General features: G+C 43.6%; 1 protein-coding gene across 5 annotated transcripts in view; it reads right to left on the bottom strand.

Annotated features, from left to right (window-relative positions):
- The window catches only part of ANKRD13B (ankyrin repeat domain 13B), a 272,072-nt gene that overhangs the window by 80,420 nt on the left and 175,640 nt on the right, over window positions 1-16,012 (bottom strand). For all 5 annotated transcript variants that reach the window (XM_040338561.1, XM_040338560.1, XM_040338565.1 and 2 more), the window contains exon 2: window positions 2,438-2,573. In XM_040338561.1, the coding sequence (XP_040194495.1) occupies window positions 2,438-2,573 (136 nt within the window). The remainder of the gene's footprint in view (window positions 1-2,437; window positions 2,574-16,012) is intronic.

Below are 16,012 nucleotides of genomic sequence, written 5' to 3'. Positions count from 1 at the left end.
TTTTTTTTTTTTTACCTTAGATGCCTTTATTATGGCATTGAAGGAAAATATATAAAAAAAAATGGGTTTTAGTACTTAGAGTGGGTCTTCACTTCTCCCCCAAACCCCCACTTTATTTTTTCTAACCCCTGCTTACGGGGTAGCGGGTTATGCACAATTCAGATACTCACCCACCCAGTGGGTCCAACGTTGTCTGCGACTGCTCATGTCCCATGCCACCATCTGGAGGCTGCCAGATCTTCCAGGCTCAGTCTCCTGGGATACGTGATGTGTATACCCCAGGAGGCACAGTGCACATCATTCACACAGGCAATCGATGAGCATGGCGGGCAGGACCAAAACCTCTTCATTAAAAAAAGGTGAAAGAAAAAAAAGAGAGAGTGATATTTGTGTAGTGGAGAAGGGGTGGAGAGAAGGGAAGCTTGTTTTCATGGTGAAGATCCATTTTTTGTTTAATTTTATCAAGTTACCTTACTTTTTTCTGTGCAGTCAATTTAGTTTCTTATCCGGTATGCCTTTTTTTTTTTTTTTACCTTTTATAAAGGATCTGGCTGTGGATCTTGCATGTTTACAGTACTTGACAATCTTCTGAAGCATGTCCGCAGTTTCAGATAATTTTCTATACTATTACTTAAACTGGAATTCCAACTTACATCTAACTAGACTCAAAACTCTCCCCTCTCCCCCTCCGAACATCTATGCTACCTAGCCTGTATAAGAAAGATGTACAGTATATACTTACCTATTTCCAGGCTGCTCTGGTACGGTCACATGATCTACCCTGCATCAGCTAGCGGCAGCTGCAGGGGAGAGGAAAGCGCTCTGACAATGGCTAGTAAAGCCTAGAGTGGTGATGTCACCCATAGGCTTCAATGGCCCAGCCATCGTTGGAGCTCCCTCCTCTCCACTGCAGCCACGCTGGCTGACACAGGGGAGTTGGATCACGTGACTGTACCAGAACGGGCTGAAATAAGGCAAGTACATACTGTATATACAGGCATATCCCACTTTTAAGTACACAATGGGGTTTATTTACTATCGCTGGAAAGTACAAAATCAGGCTCATTTCTGCATAAAAACCAACAAGCTTCCAGGTTTTATTACCAGGCTTAACTGAACAAGCTGGGGTAAGAAGTTCATTGGTTTCTATGCAGAAGTGAGCCTGATTTTGCACTTTCCAGCAATAGTAAATAAACCCATTGTGTACTTAAAAGTGGGGTATGCCACTATATCTTTCTTACTCATTAGTTAGAATACAGTGGCCCAGATTCAGGTAGAATGGAGCAATATTTGCGTGGGCAAAGAGCAAAGATTTTTCTCTGCGCCCACGCAAATATTTCCATTTGCCCAGCGATTCACGGAGCAGTAGCTCCGTAAATTGCGCGGGCGCTATGCTAATTAGCCCTGCGTAAGGGCGCCTAATGTAAATGATCCCGCCGGGAGCGGGAATCATTTAAATTAGGCGCGCTCCCGCGCCGAGCTAACAGCGCATGCTCCGTCGGGAAACTTTCCCGACGTGCATTGCGGCAAATGACGTCGCAAGGACGTCATTTGCTTCTAAGTGAACGTGAATGGCGTCCAGCGCCATTCACGGTTCACTTACGTAAACGACGTGAAATTTAAATTTCAGGGGCGGGAGGCGCAGCTATACTTTAGCATTGGCTGCGCCTGCTATTAGCAGGAGCAGCCTTATGCTAAAGGCGCCGTACGGAAACTCCGTACCTTGCGTACGCAGGGCCCGCGCAACTTTTGTGAATCGGTGGTAGTATGCAATTTGCATACTACACGCCGATCACAAAGGCCGCGCCCCCTAGCGGCCAACGCAAGAATGCAGCCTGGGATGTGAAGGCATAAGGAGGCTTATGTTTGTCACATCCTAGGCTGCAGTCGGTGTAACGAGGTTCCTGAATCAGGAGCACTCGTTACACCGGAGCAAGTAAGCACTTGCGCCGCGCAACTATGGTTGCGCGGGCGCAAGTGCTTCTTGAATCTGGGCCAGTAGGTGTTAAGAGGGAGGAGGGAACAGTTTTAAGGCTACTTAGGTGGAAGCTGGAATTCCACTTGAATATGATTTGGTAATGTCCATGCTTGAGATCCTTTATATCAAGTAAGTTGAACACTACTGCTCTAAAGCTTGCCTATTAGTTTTTTTTATATGTCATGCTTTACCATCCTTTTTACATTCCGTCTTTTTAAAATGTCTGTATTTAGAGTCTGAATATATATTTTTGCATTTACCATTTCACCTTTTATCTGTCCTTATAGCTGAAGAAGGAACTTTTTAATATTCTTACTCGGTCACTAAAAGGTATCACTTTAACAATACTTTTTGCCTTCTTTATCTGTAATTATGTTCCAAATGTGTTCCACAAAACCAATTTTTGTGTTCTTAAACATTCATATTACACAGAGATGAAGGGCAAATAGCTACACTCACCCGTCCATCCACTGCGGTTCTCTTTGCTGACATCAGCCCCACGATTGAGCAACACTCTGGCACATTCCAGGTGACCTAATGTTGTAGCAAGATGAAGGGGGGTCCGTCCCCGGGGGTCCACCTGTTCAATCTGGTCCTGTAAAATATATACAATATCATAAATATCAATGACAAACCTATTTTAAAACGACTTCTGAAGTTTCATACACATAATATATGTCACTAAGTAGTAATTTATTGTATTGATAGTGTAGTGATGTCAGAAAACAGGTCCTAATTGCTGTTATTTCCCATTCATAGGTCAGTACTGGTAACCAGTACTCTCTGGAGGGACAGTCGGCACTCAGGTAAAAGTCAAATGGCAATATCCTTTATTGTAATTACATGAAACAGCTGTAAAACAGCCAATGTGTTTTGGCTGTCAGGTCTTATGCCCGAAACGCGTCATGTCATTTCAGTAAAGGATATTGCCATTTGACGTTTACCTGAGTGCCGACTGTCCCTCCAATGGTTCATAGTACACAGAAGCATCAACAACCTTTCAGTCTGAGCACCGGTTGGAGCTGAGGATTGAAGGAAGGTAGCAGCACCACTACATCTGTTTGCATTGAAGCCAGTACTCTCTAGTGTGCCTTCTCCTCCCCTCACTGCTTATACCAACTTCCTCCATGAGCTCTCTAAAGTCTGAGGCCAGCTTTAGGGACAGTGTATATGTGCTTCTGTTTGTCTCAGAACTCCTCCCCCCCCTATACAAGTTTATAGGGATGCAAAAGCAGCTTAGGCACTGCATCCATTGGTTCAGCTTGGATATACAATCCCTATTGAAGCTGCAAATCTCTTTTGCAGTCACCGCTATTACAGTGTTAGCAGCAGTCTTCCAGGTCCAGTGCACAGTGGCTGCCCTTTTGCTTAGTCACCACAAGGGGTCACCCACTCGGTACAGCACCTTATATTTTTTTCAATGACTATAAGGAATTTTTTGATTGGACGAGGTGGAGACAATGGCCCGGATTCAAAGAGATTTGCCCCTTTTTTACGGAGGCACAGGGCAGCGTTTTTGCCCTGCGCCCCCGCAAATTATCTGCGCTGCGCGCGATTCACGGAGCAGTGGCTCCGTAAATTACGTGTGTGGTCTTTAAAATTGCCCTGCCTAAGGGCGCCTAATGTAAATGATCCCGTAGGGGGCGGGAATCATTTAAATTAGGCGTGCTCCCGCGCCGAGCATAGAGCGCATGCTCCGTCGGGAAACTTTCCCGACGTGCATTGCGGCAAGTGACGTCGCAAGGACGTCATTTGCTTCCAAGTGAACGTGAATGGCGTCCAGCGCCATTCACGAATCACTTACGCAAACGACGTGAAATTCTAATTTCACGACGCGGGAACGGCGGGAATACTTTTGCATTGGCTGCCCCTACTATTAGAAGGGGCAGCCTTACGCTAAAGACGCCGTACGGAAACTCCGTAACTTGCGTACGCAGGGCCCGCGCAACATTGTGAATCGGTGTTAGTATGCAATTTGCATACTATACACTGAGCACAATGGGAGCGCCCCCTAGCGGTCATCGCAAGAATGCAGCCTAAAATCTGCGTGGCATAAGAGCCTTATGCCACGCAGATTTTAGGCTGCAGTCGGCGTTACGATGTTCCTGAATCAGGAGCATTCGTAACGCCGGAGCAAGTCAGCAATTGCGCTGCGTAACTATGGTTACGCAGGCGCAATTGCTCTCTGAATCCGGGCCAATGATGTTACCACTCTGCCCTTCTACCTCGTGACCCTGCAATAGTGGCCCTTTACTTGTTTTGGTGACTGTACATGACACGTGTGGCCTCAGCACACAAGCCGGTAGGCGTCCCTGTGTATATGGAATAAAACCAAATTCTCTCTTTGCCTCACTGAAAGAATCGCCCAGTGATACATGAATAAATAAAGAAATAATTTACGTTTTTTTTTTTCTTAAAGAATGTGATATGCTTTATATCTAGAAAACGATAAGTGTCCAACATAATGCACTAATTTTCCAGTTCTAATTATGTTTAACCTTCTATAAAAGTTCAATTTAAGAATAACATTATCATCATTGCTGACTGTAAGAAAGGAGTAAAATAGAAATTACAAGCAGACACAGTACAGACAGTATATATGTCTCCTGTGGTCCAGTCTATGCCCCCCATCCCCCCCCCCCCAATCATCTCCACATCCTTGCTTCCTGCAAAGACCACTCACATGAAATGGGAAACAAGTTAATTTTTCATTAGATGCACTTGCTAAGAGCACAGAGCAGTCATGCGTACAAAAATAAAGAGATATACCAAAGGAAAAGCAGAGAACCACATATTCAGGAGGGAAGCGAACGTGGAGGTAGGGGATGAGTGAGCGAGGGGATGGTAGTAAACCTTGACGGGTTTCTGGGACGCAAAACAGCTGCTTTGCTGTCTAAAAACTCTGTCTAAAGGCACTTATACTGGCAACAAAAAGCCTTTCAAACAGCGTTTATATTCTGTATATGATAGCATTAAATATTAACCTTCTGAGCTAATCACAGATGCATAATTGACATTTTAGACTGAGAAATATTTTCAACATGATATGGGGAAGTGTATTTTCTTATACTTTGAAGCTACCATCAGATATATGAATTGGCAGTACAGAATCTGCTAAATCTGATTGGTTTATAGTGCTTATTGAGACACGTGGTTGATGTATTGGTGAGATTCTCAAATTCCTGGGTCAGCAAACTTGATGTGACCATTGTGAGCAGGTCTTCTCCCCCTGGTGGCCATTAAATATGCCAGAATCACCCACCTCACCAACCGCTCAGTGTCTACCGTCTCCCTCTGCCAAGGCCCTCAGCTGGATTTTGATCCCCCAATGAATACAACCTAAAATATTAACAACATACAAAACTATACTCAACTCTACCCCAAGCTACATCCCCAACCTTGTTTTCAAATATCACCCAAGCCGTAATTTCTGCTCCTCCCAAGACCTCCTGCGCTTTAGCTCCATCGCCTTCTCCCATGCTCTCCTCCAGGATTTCTCCAGAGCCTCTTTCATCCTGGAGAATGCTTTACCCCAGACTGTCCAACTATCTTCTACTCCGTCCGCCTTAAGGTGATCACTGAGACTCATCTCTTCAGGGAAGCCTATTCCATCTCAACTCAATAACTGGCCTTTTATTGCCTTTTTATATCACTTCACCCTCACTTTTAGAGTGCATGAGCAGGGCCTCCTAATCCCTTTGTCTTGAATTGTTTTTGGTCCATCCTTGCTCTATTTTATTCAATTTTCTTTAGCTGTTGGTGCTTTTCCTGTCAACAGGCAAACAACCTCCATACATCTTTCTGTCCTTTTCTGCAGACCTCGAGAGGATCAGTACTAGGGAGGCGGGATGCTCTCCGTGCACATAAAAAACCTGTATTTTTTTATCTTTATCTCCAGCGATATGCTATATATTGAGCAGCATTGGTAAGGTTCACAGCATATTGTACCCATGCATTTTAAAAACTATATTCCAATGTCCTATATTTGATAGTTTTATACCTTTCGATACATTTGCATAATTATTGATATGTATGCCAATTTGTAATCTGTCTATTCCTAACATGTTAACATGAGTATTCATTTCATTTTTTTGTTACCCATAGTATAACAGACGCCACAACCAAATACTCCTGAAGAAGCTCTGCCGAGAGAAACATGTTGAGAAAGTGGTATTGACCTCTAGTCCCTTTAATTGTGTCTTCTTATTGGGATGTGGTGTTCGGTTTTTGATTCCTCATTCTTACTCTGTTTTGACTATATAAGTGGTGTATTGTAAAAATAATAATTTTATACTGGAGAAGGCAACAACTGGGTGGGACACAGAAACAGAGTCAGCAACTATAGCTGGTAGATCATGCTGATGAAGCATCCAAGGCATATAAGAAGCAGGGGTTGACTAAGCCCACCAGGTTTTATCAATACCTAAGATATAGTTTTTTTAAGTGAATCTACCCTTTAAGGAAAGAATCTCTACATTTCTAAATTATCATAGGGGGGATCTTTACTAAAACTGGTGCAGCTGTGCATTGTAACCAATCATCTTCTAATTTCAGCTTGTTCTATTAAGGCCCTTTCACATGGGCTGTCCGATCAGGTCTGCATTTCAGTTTTTCAGGTGGACCTGATCGGACCTTGATGTTTATTCTATGGAGCGGCGGATGTCAGCGGACATATGTCTGCTGACATCCACCACTATCGGATCCGATCCTGCCCGCAAAATCTAGATGGATGGTGGTCCTATTTTCCATCCGTCTGGTAGAATCGGATCAAATATGGAAAGGTGGTCCGTTTCCATCTGATTTCCCTATAGAGGAAAGCGTGACTGTGTCCGTATCCGCACTGCACAGTGGAGTGAACAGGACCTGACATCTGCCTGTTCAGTGGGGATCAGTGGAGCGTTCCCCCGCTGAGCAAGCGAAATCCATTGAACGGAAGCGCCCATGTCAAAGGGGCTTTCAGCTTTGATAATAAAACCTAGAAGCAGATTGGTTACTATGCACAGCTGCATCAGAGTCTGTGTGCTCCAGTTTTAGTAAATCTTCCTCTATATGGTGTCACATTTACCGCTGAAGAAAGATGCCTTGAATTGCAGAAAGTTGGCCCATCATACACACCTCTTTTTCCTGGAGTGCCTGTGTGAATTGATCCATACAGCACAATATTAATTATTTTGAGCTTCCTTTGGTTCATGCAGCATCACATCAACTGACAAGGCTCATAATCTAAACTCTAACGCTATCTGATAGAAAGTTCTGGCAGCATGAAGCTCTCCAGAGACTGACAGTCCATAACAGACGGCTGTGTGTGCTGCTTCCACTATGATTTGGCCTCTACGCAATCTCCCCAGGCAGCGGGGAGATCCTGCTGTTTCCCTTTTACTCTTCTCCTGCGTGGATCTCTGTCACAAAGGACTCCAGTAAGCATGCATCCAGAACAAGCCTTTCCTAGGGAACACAGGCTCCTGGCATAAGACTGGCACTGCACTGCTACAAACATGGCAGAATTTACAAAGGCTTCTGTGCTGCCCATAGCAACCAGATGCAAATCTTTTATGATTCCTGTGTTGGTTATCTTGTTAATAACTGTCAAGTATTTGACTGGATGTAGTGTGGAATAAATAAAATACTATATGATAATAAATCTGAAGTCATGTATAGCTCATAGTGCATTATTACATTGGTCAAGCTTGGACCAATGTAAGTACGGTATGCATATTCCATACATGTGGGGCTGCTGTGAAAGCAGAGAATCAAAAATAAGAAAATGTGGGTGCTAAAGACTTAAAAGATTCACTAGCAAATAAAGACAATATACTCTCCCTCAATCTTGAATTAATTATACAAATTGCAGCGCTCTTATTTTTTTAAATCTTCCTGTGGAATCCACATTCAGCCGCCTAGTGGTTTGACGTTGCATGCATTGTTTGGTTGACTAATGCGATAGTGGCATCCATTCCAGGAGTCTTCGGGCACCTTGTCAACAAGTATATGCGCTGTTCAGTATGATTATTTTGCAGGCACAAAAAAAATGGATCTGCATGCAGCTGGTAATGGCCATGGTCCGGGATGTAATGTATGTGTCACCAAAACTTTTAGATTTTATCAGCAAGACTGGTTGTATGTTTTTTTTTTATCTTTTTATTGAGTATATCACATACAAACAAACAGCAGTAAACCTGCCACAGCATTGGGACTAGACCCACTGAGGAGTCAGTGCCAGCCGGCAATTGGGCTGCTTCTATCATTAGTAACATACAGCTGTAGCACATCCACAAAAAAAGAACAAACAACCTAGTGCTGTATCGGCTCCTGCTCAACTGAAATGTCTAAGGCCCCTTTCACACGGGCAGACCATTCAGGTCCGCCTGTCAGTTTTTTAGGCGGACCTGAATGGACGCTTCATACATCTCTATGGAGCCACGGATGTCAGCGGTGACATGTCCGCTGATATCCGACCCGCTCCGATCCGCCAAAGTCTGACGGAGGAAAACCCTACTTTTCCATCTGTCTGGCGGATAGGATCGGACGACAACGGACTCTACGGTCCGTCTTCACCCGATCCCCCATAGAGGAGAGTGGCGCTCTGACAGGTTGGTCCCTGCACAGTGTGCAGAGACAGACCTGTCATCTGCCTGCTCAGCGGGGATCGCCGGAGCGATCCCCGCTGGGCAAAGCGGAGCCCAAACACAGACACGTCCATGTGAAAGGGCCCTTAGGAGCAAATCCTTCAGTCGAGACCCACGGAACAATAAACCCATATCAGAGGTTATAATACAAAAGGATCACCCAATGTATCAAAATCACATCCACCCGTAGAGTGGTATTATGTACATGCTCAATCAGTCTGCGGTTGCCATGGAGGCCAGGAAGACTGGTTGGATGTTTACTAGTAGACAGAGGGTTAATAGCTGAACACACCCTCCTACACCTAATTACTAAAGTGCTGTAGAGAGATATTCAGTATATGCTAGGAACAGGCTGAGACTAAAGCCCTGTACACACGGCCAGGATTCCCGGCGGTATAAAGTCCACCAAGAATCCCGACGGGAAAACTGCAGGGAGAGCTTTGGCCGGGAATCCCAGCGGTGTGTACAGGGCTTATGATCCCTCGGCACTGCCTCTCAGTGTTTTTCATTGGCAAGTGTAGTAAATCTGGCGGGGAAAAAAACACCCGGTTTTCACGGCAAAAAGCTCCCCCAGCAGTTTTCTTGCCGGGAAAACTGGTTCAGTCTACGAGGCTTAAGAGTGGATCAAATCGCCAGGAGGCTAAAGATTTATGTTCATTCCCTGGTCATCTCTTGCCTCGACTACTAACCTCCTTTCAGTCCATCATGAATGGACTTCACCTTACCAACCATTCAGTGTCTGCTACCCCTCTCTTCCAATCCCTGCACTGGCTTCCACTCACCAAACAAATTGAGTTCAAAATTCTACTTACAACAACTTACAAAGCCATTTGCAACTCTGCCCCCAGGTACATCACTAATGTTGTGTCAAAATACCAATCAAATTGTTCTCTTCATTCCTGCTCATTCCTTCTCTCTAACTCCCTTGTCATCTCCTCCCATGCTCGTCTCCAGGATTTCTCCAGAGCCTCTCTCATCCGCTGGAACCTCATCTGTCTGACCATCTCCTACTCTGTTCACTTTTAGACGATCCCTGAAAACCCTTCTCTTTAGAGAGGCCTACCCTGCCTCCACCTAACAAATTAACTTTTTTCTCCATCAGCTCACCCCCCACATTATTTTTTGACCTTCCCTCGTAGATTGTAAGCTTTAACAAGCAGGGCCCTCTGATTCCTACTGTACTAAATTGTATTGTAATTGTACTGTCTGCCCTTTTATTGTAAAGTGCTACGTAAACTGTTGGCGCTATATAAATCCTGTATAATAATAATGTTGTGTGCGTTCTGATATTGTGTTCTAATATTAGGGTGAACTTTGATGTTTATTTTGTTTTGTGGACAAATAAAAGCAGGCAAGAAGCCTTTAAATGCTATCTAACTGCGGACTGGCTCCTTGCAAATGCTCCCACTTGGCGCTGATCCTCACATTAAGGACTGAAAAAATGCTTTTGGATTTAAACAGGATAAAAGACTGATACCATTTACTAATGCGAGTAAACTGTCGTCGTAGTAATAATTGTATGGTAAAGAATCTCAAGGCCAAGTTATGAAACATTCCAAGTTCTGTAATTGAGGCTGCAAGACACGGAACATGAGAGATGGACATCTGTTCTAGCCAGGCACAAGATGACTTGGCACATTAGACATAACTGAAGAGATACTCATACATATAAACATCATACATTATCACGTGTTCGGCATATGGTTTATACTTTACACCAAGTCCTCCTGTGGAAGGCTATGTTATTAGTCAGTAGGAGCATATCCCTCGCACTAATAGGGTTGAAGAAGGGTTCCTTTAAAGTAATAAACAACACTCGTCTGTATTGATATAGCATATTGCCTTTCCAAAGTACTTGGTAATTACGTATTACAGTTTAGAAGCATTTCTGCTGTTCTGGCCTTCAAAGAGGGAAGAGTAATGAAATTATTATTATCCAATTAACGTTGGCCTAGCTGAGTCCGTCAGGGATAAAGTAATTTGCTAACAAGATCTGTGGTTGCACACCTTATGCCGCGTACACACGATCGGTCAATACGATGAGAACGGTCTGATGGGCGGTTTTCATCAGACCAAACCGATCGTGTGTGGGCCCCATCGGTTATTTATCCATCGGTTAAAAAATGTGAAACTTGTTTTAAAATGAACAGATGGATACCTAACCGATAGACGTGCCTACAAACGATCGTTTTTTTTCTATCGGTTAAAAATCCACACATGCTCAGAATCAAGTCGACGCATTCTTGGAAGCATTGAACTTTGTTTTTTTCAGAACGTCGTTGTGTTTTACGTCATCGCGTTCTGACACAATCGTTTTTTTAACTGATGGTGTGTAGGCACAACGGACCATCAGTCAGCTTCATCGGTTAACTGATGGAAAAATCCATCAGACCGTTCTCATCTGATTGACAGATCGTGTGTACAGGGCATTACTACCGCTGCCTCCCATCCATAACTATGCAGTGGAGTAGGCTGCAGCTTTCATCGCTGGTGTAAGAACTCACACATAAAGATTTTATTCTGCTCAGTGGGCACATAAACTAAAGGTTGGAAGTCCTGGGGTGTTAATACAACACCTGCTGTACGCTTCCCGCAAACAGCAGTTTTCTTCCATTAACCTTTCAGTGACTATCACTGCTTGAAATGACATGGGTAAATCTTATCTTGAGTTCTTATGTGTCAGTTGTGTATGAGTGAAGGCCAGGCGAAGATTTTTTTTTTTACAATACTAGTTTTTATATAACCCCTAGCTTTATGTGTGACACGTGATTATTGTCTGGGATTCATAAAATTGAGAAACACCTAAAGCAGTATTAAACCCAAAAACTAAAATGTAATATACAGTATCTCACAAAAGTGAGTACACTCCTCACATTTTCGTCAATATTTTATAATATCTTTTCAGGTGACAACGCTGAAGAAATTACACTTTACAATGTAAAGTAGTGAGTGTACAGCTTGTATAACAGTGTAAATTTGCTGTCCCCTCAAAATAACTCGACTATTAATGTCGAAGCCGCTGGCAACAAAAGTGAGTACACCCCTAAGTGAAAAGGTCCAAACTGGGCCCAAATTGTCAATATTTTGTGTGGCCACCATTATTTTCCAGCACTGCCTTAACCCTCTTGGGCATGGAGTTCACCAGAGCTGCACAGGTTGCCACTGGAGTCCTTTTCCACTCCTCCATGATGACATCACAGAGCTGGTGGATGTTAGAGGCCTTCCGTTTGAGGATGCCCCACAGATACTTAATAGGGTTTAGGTCTGAAGTCATGCTTGGCCAGTCCATCACCTTTACCCTTAGCCTCTTCAGTGGTCTTCTTGGAGGTGTGTTTGGGGTCAGGTCATTATGATGTTGGAATATTGCCCTGTGGCCCAGTCTCTGAAGGGAGGGGATCATGCTCTGCTTCAGCATGTCACAGTACATGTTGGCATTTATGGTTCCTCAATGAACTGTAGCTCTCCCCAGTGCCGGCAGCACTCATGCAGCCCCAGACTTTGACACTCCCACCGAATGCTTGACTGCAGGCAAGAAACACTTGTGTTTGTACTCCTCACCTGGATGCCGCCACACACGCTTGACATGATCTGAACCAAAACAGTTTATCTTGTTCTCATCAGACCACAGGACATGGTTTCAGTAATCCATGTCCTTAGTCTGCTTGTCTTCAGCAAACTGCAGGCTTTCTTGTGCATCATCTTTAGAAGAGACTTCCTTCTGGGACTACAGCCATGCAGACCAATTTGATGCAGTGTGCAACGTATGGTTGCGTATGGTGAACGGGACTGAACCACAACTGCGGATAGCAAGGATTTCAATGTACTTGCCTATATAGAAAAACAAAAAGGTAGGTGAAAGGGTTTCCCAAGATGACTAGTGAAAGCTCACAATCCCATCATAAGATACATATAAAACAAAAGGCACATATAAGGTTGAGAGGGTTTCTCTTCCAAATATAGGGATTTTTATAGTGAGACATTAGTCATAGTAATAAGGTAAGCACACCAAACACCTGGGTTTAGAAAAATATCCTCATGAGTTTGTTTTTTACTATGTCACTGCAGATTTGAACTCATATTTGGATCTTGATAGTTGTCACTTTATATTTGAACTCACATTTGGATCTGGATAGTTTCCAGTCATTATTTGTTTTTGTTTTTTTCACTTGCACATGGTTGGACATGTGAAAGTGTATTGATGATTTTTGTATATTTGTATTTACCATTTATGCTACAACCTTTTTTCTTCTTGTCATTTGTCACATCATTGACACTTTTGTGATACATTCATAGCGCTGCACTTTTTTCTTCGTACATCTTTTTCACAAATTAATCTATTTGTTGGTGCTGGCAGCTTTTTTTATCTTTATTTTCTTTTTATTTTAGTTTGGTTGGCAGCGCAGTATTATTCTCTTTATTTTCACAAGTGGTCTATGACATGTCACTGGTCTGTGTCTTGAAATAAATTCCCCTTCCAGTAGAATTTACTATATTCTATGGTATCTCTAATGAGCAACTGACTATCTGCGCATGTTATTACATCAGTGGAATAGAAAAGTTGTATTCACAGCAGCCCACAGCGGTGGAAGTTTTTATGGGCCATTTTCCCTGGCATGACCCGGTTGAGCTCTGCAACTTCTGATGGTGCAGAGAAATCATTGCAAAAGGAGAATTGAGGGCATGGAGAACACACTTGCTGAGATAATTGACATATTACCAACATATCTCTGACAAGCAGTTATTATTTTCCTCTACACAGAGTTCCACCTTAAAATAGAAACCACAAACAGATGAAGATTGCAAGTACCGTATGCAGATACCAAGTTCCTGAATGGGTGAAATATGTGCATAATGAATGTAATGAACACGCATAATCTAGACAACCTTGACCTGGGCCCGGTATTGATTGCAGCCTCTCCAATAATTCACAATGAAATCTATCACATTATACCAGCTTCTGCTCATTAAAAATATCACATGCAGAGCATAGAGTGATTGAAGAGGGCACCTGTCGTTACACTGATTAGAAATCACATTTGCTTGGCTGAAAAAAACAAAAACAAAAAAAAAACATGATTTGAATTCAAATTAACCTGTACATACTAATGGCCCGTACACAGGATCCGAATATCGTGCAAAAAATGTCGTCCGAGGAAGAATCGTACGATAATCGGATAGTTAGTACAGGGCTTCCGCCGATCATGACAGTTCATCCGATATTATTTTATCAGACAAGCACGAAAATTTTCCTCGTACGATACCTAATCGTACGATTTTCATTTAGTCAGTACAGTTGTCATCTGAAAATACAACACAAATACATTAACACACATGGCATCACCCAGCTAGAATCACCTATTACCCCCGCTGAGATAGAGGCAATGGTGAAGTCTCTGCCCAATGGCAAGAGCCCTGGCCCTGACAGATTCACTAAAGCTTACTATAGACAATTCCTGCCTCTGCTGTCTGGGTCGATGTGTGGCTACTTCAACTCCATAGCAGAAGGAAACGTCATTCCTAGTGAGGCGCTGCTGGCTCATATCTCAGTCATCCCCAAGGACGGAAAGGACCCGACTCTGCCCCAAAGTTACAGACCCATATACCTCCTTAATGTGGATGTAAACATTTTAGCAAAGATTCTCACCAACAGACTGAAACATCTGATCCCGTTAATTGTTCACCCTGACCAGACGGGGTTTGTTGCGGGCCGTGAAGCCTGGGACAATTCTGTCAGAGCTATACAGCTCGCTCATTGGGCGCGTGCTTCCGCTGACTCCCCCCCGTATCTCATTCTTTCCACAGACGCGGAGAAAGCTTTTGACCGGGTGGATTGAAGCTACTTACGTGCCGTACCTGAAACTATGGGTCTCCGCACACACATGCTGACTTGGATTATGGTGTTGTACTCGGACCCAATTGCACAAGTCAAGGTTAATGGATTTCTTTCCCACAGATTCCCGATCAGAAATGGCACAAGACAGGGGTGTCCGCTATAGCCTATCCTGTTTGCCTTGGTGCTTGAGCCTTTCTTACGCACCTTCCGGGCAAATGTCAACATTAAAGGACTGACGGTGGGTCATACTGAGCATAAACTCTCAGCTTACGCCGATGATGTGCTGTTTCACCTGACGGAGCCCCTGATCTCATTCCCAAATCTGCTGCAGGAACTCAACCATTTTGGGTCACTTTCTAATTTTAAAATCAATTACTCGAAGTCTGAAATACTCCCTATTCAGGTGGCTGACCGGTTACAGACCGCCTTCCCGTTTACTTGGGCTAAGTCTTCTCTGAAATGCCTAGGTGTCCGGTTGACGGACAGATATGACACCCTTTATGCAGCCAATTTCCCCCCCTTGTTAGCTACAATGAAAAATGACTTGGCCACTTGGACTAAGACGGCCTTTACCTGGTTGGGGAGGCTGGCTGTAGTAAAGATGAACATCCTCCCACGCATTCTGTTGTATATGCAGATGATACCCATGTCCCTCCCTAGGGGTTTTTTCACTCAGATGTCCAGCCTGATATCAAAATTTATTTGGCATTACCGGAAACCATTACCGGCAGCTGCAGGCATCATCCCGGTACCAAGAACGTCTTGTTAATGACGAAACGCATTTGAGTGGACGCGCAGTGACGTCACCACGCCGAGGAGGAAGGGCCCTGCTTGTTGCCGACCGGCATCTGTTTTTATATGTAACGTTTTTACGTGCATCTTGTAAGTACCACTTACATTTTTTAAATAAATAAGTCATACGGAATTATGCTATGGTGCACCTTCTTTCTACTTATGTCCATCTGCTGGAGTCTGTGAATGCCAAGGAAGCCAGACTTCTAGTCTGGGAGTCCATTACAGTTTTCAAAGGCCGCGGCTGCGCTATAGCTGGTTGCTAATCGAGCTTGCCCTTTCGGTAAGCGGCTTTGATACTCGGTGGTGGGTTTTCACTTAAGTGTGAAATATCTTTGAAGTCACTGTGGTGTGAAGTTTTTAGAGCATAACTTTCAAGATCAAATATTTGTGTGCCTACTGAATGGTGCACATTTGTACTATATATACATAGTGCAAAATTTTTTGGTTTCAGTGGACTTTAATGTTTTGGTTCAGTGGCGCAGCTTTAACCCTTTTTTTATCCTTGTTTCTGTGTATCGCACGCAAGCTGTTTTTCCTCCTTATTATTTCATCAATTTAGTTTAATTTTTGAAAATGTTTCATTACTTTGATTGTTATTTTTATAAGTTTTCTTTGTTTTTTTTTTTATCCCGGTACCGTTGTTTAAAGCGTGCGATTGGCTATCCAGGCATAACAACCAATGCGGCTAAAAGCTGCATCGATTGTTATACCGGAGGAGCGAGAGGGGACATCCCCCCCCTCCCGCCGCCTCCGCAGCTCTTACAGGGCCTCCTATCCCAC

This window comes from Rana temporaria, chromosome 2 (assembly GCF_905171775.1).
Source record: "Rana temporaria chromosome 2, aRanTem1.1, whole genome shotgun sequence".
Lineage (NCBI taxonomy): Eukaryota > Metazoa > Chordata > Amphibia > Anura > Ranidae > Rana > Rana temporaria.
The sequence above is the reverse complement of the archived record's forward strand: the minus strand, read 5'-3'. Positions and strand labels throughout refer to the sequence as shown.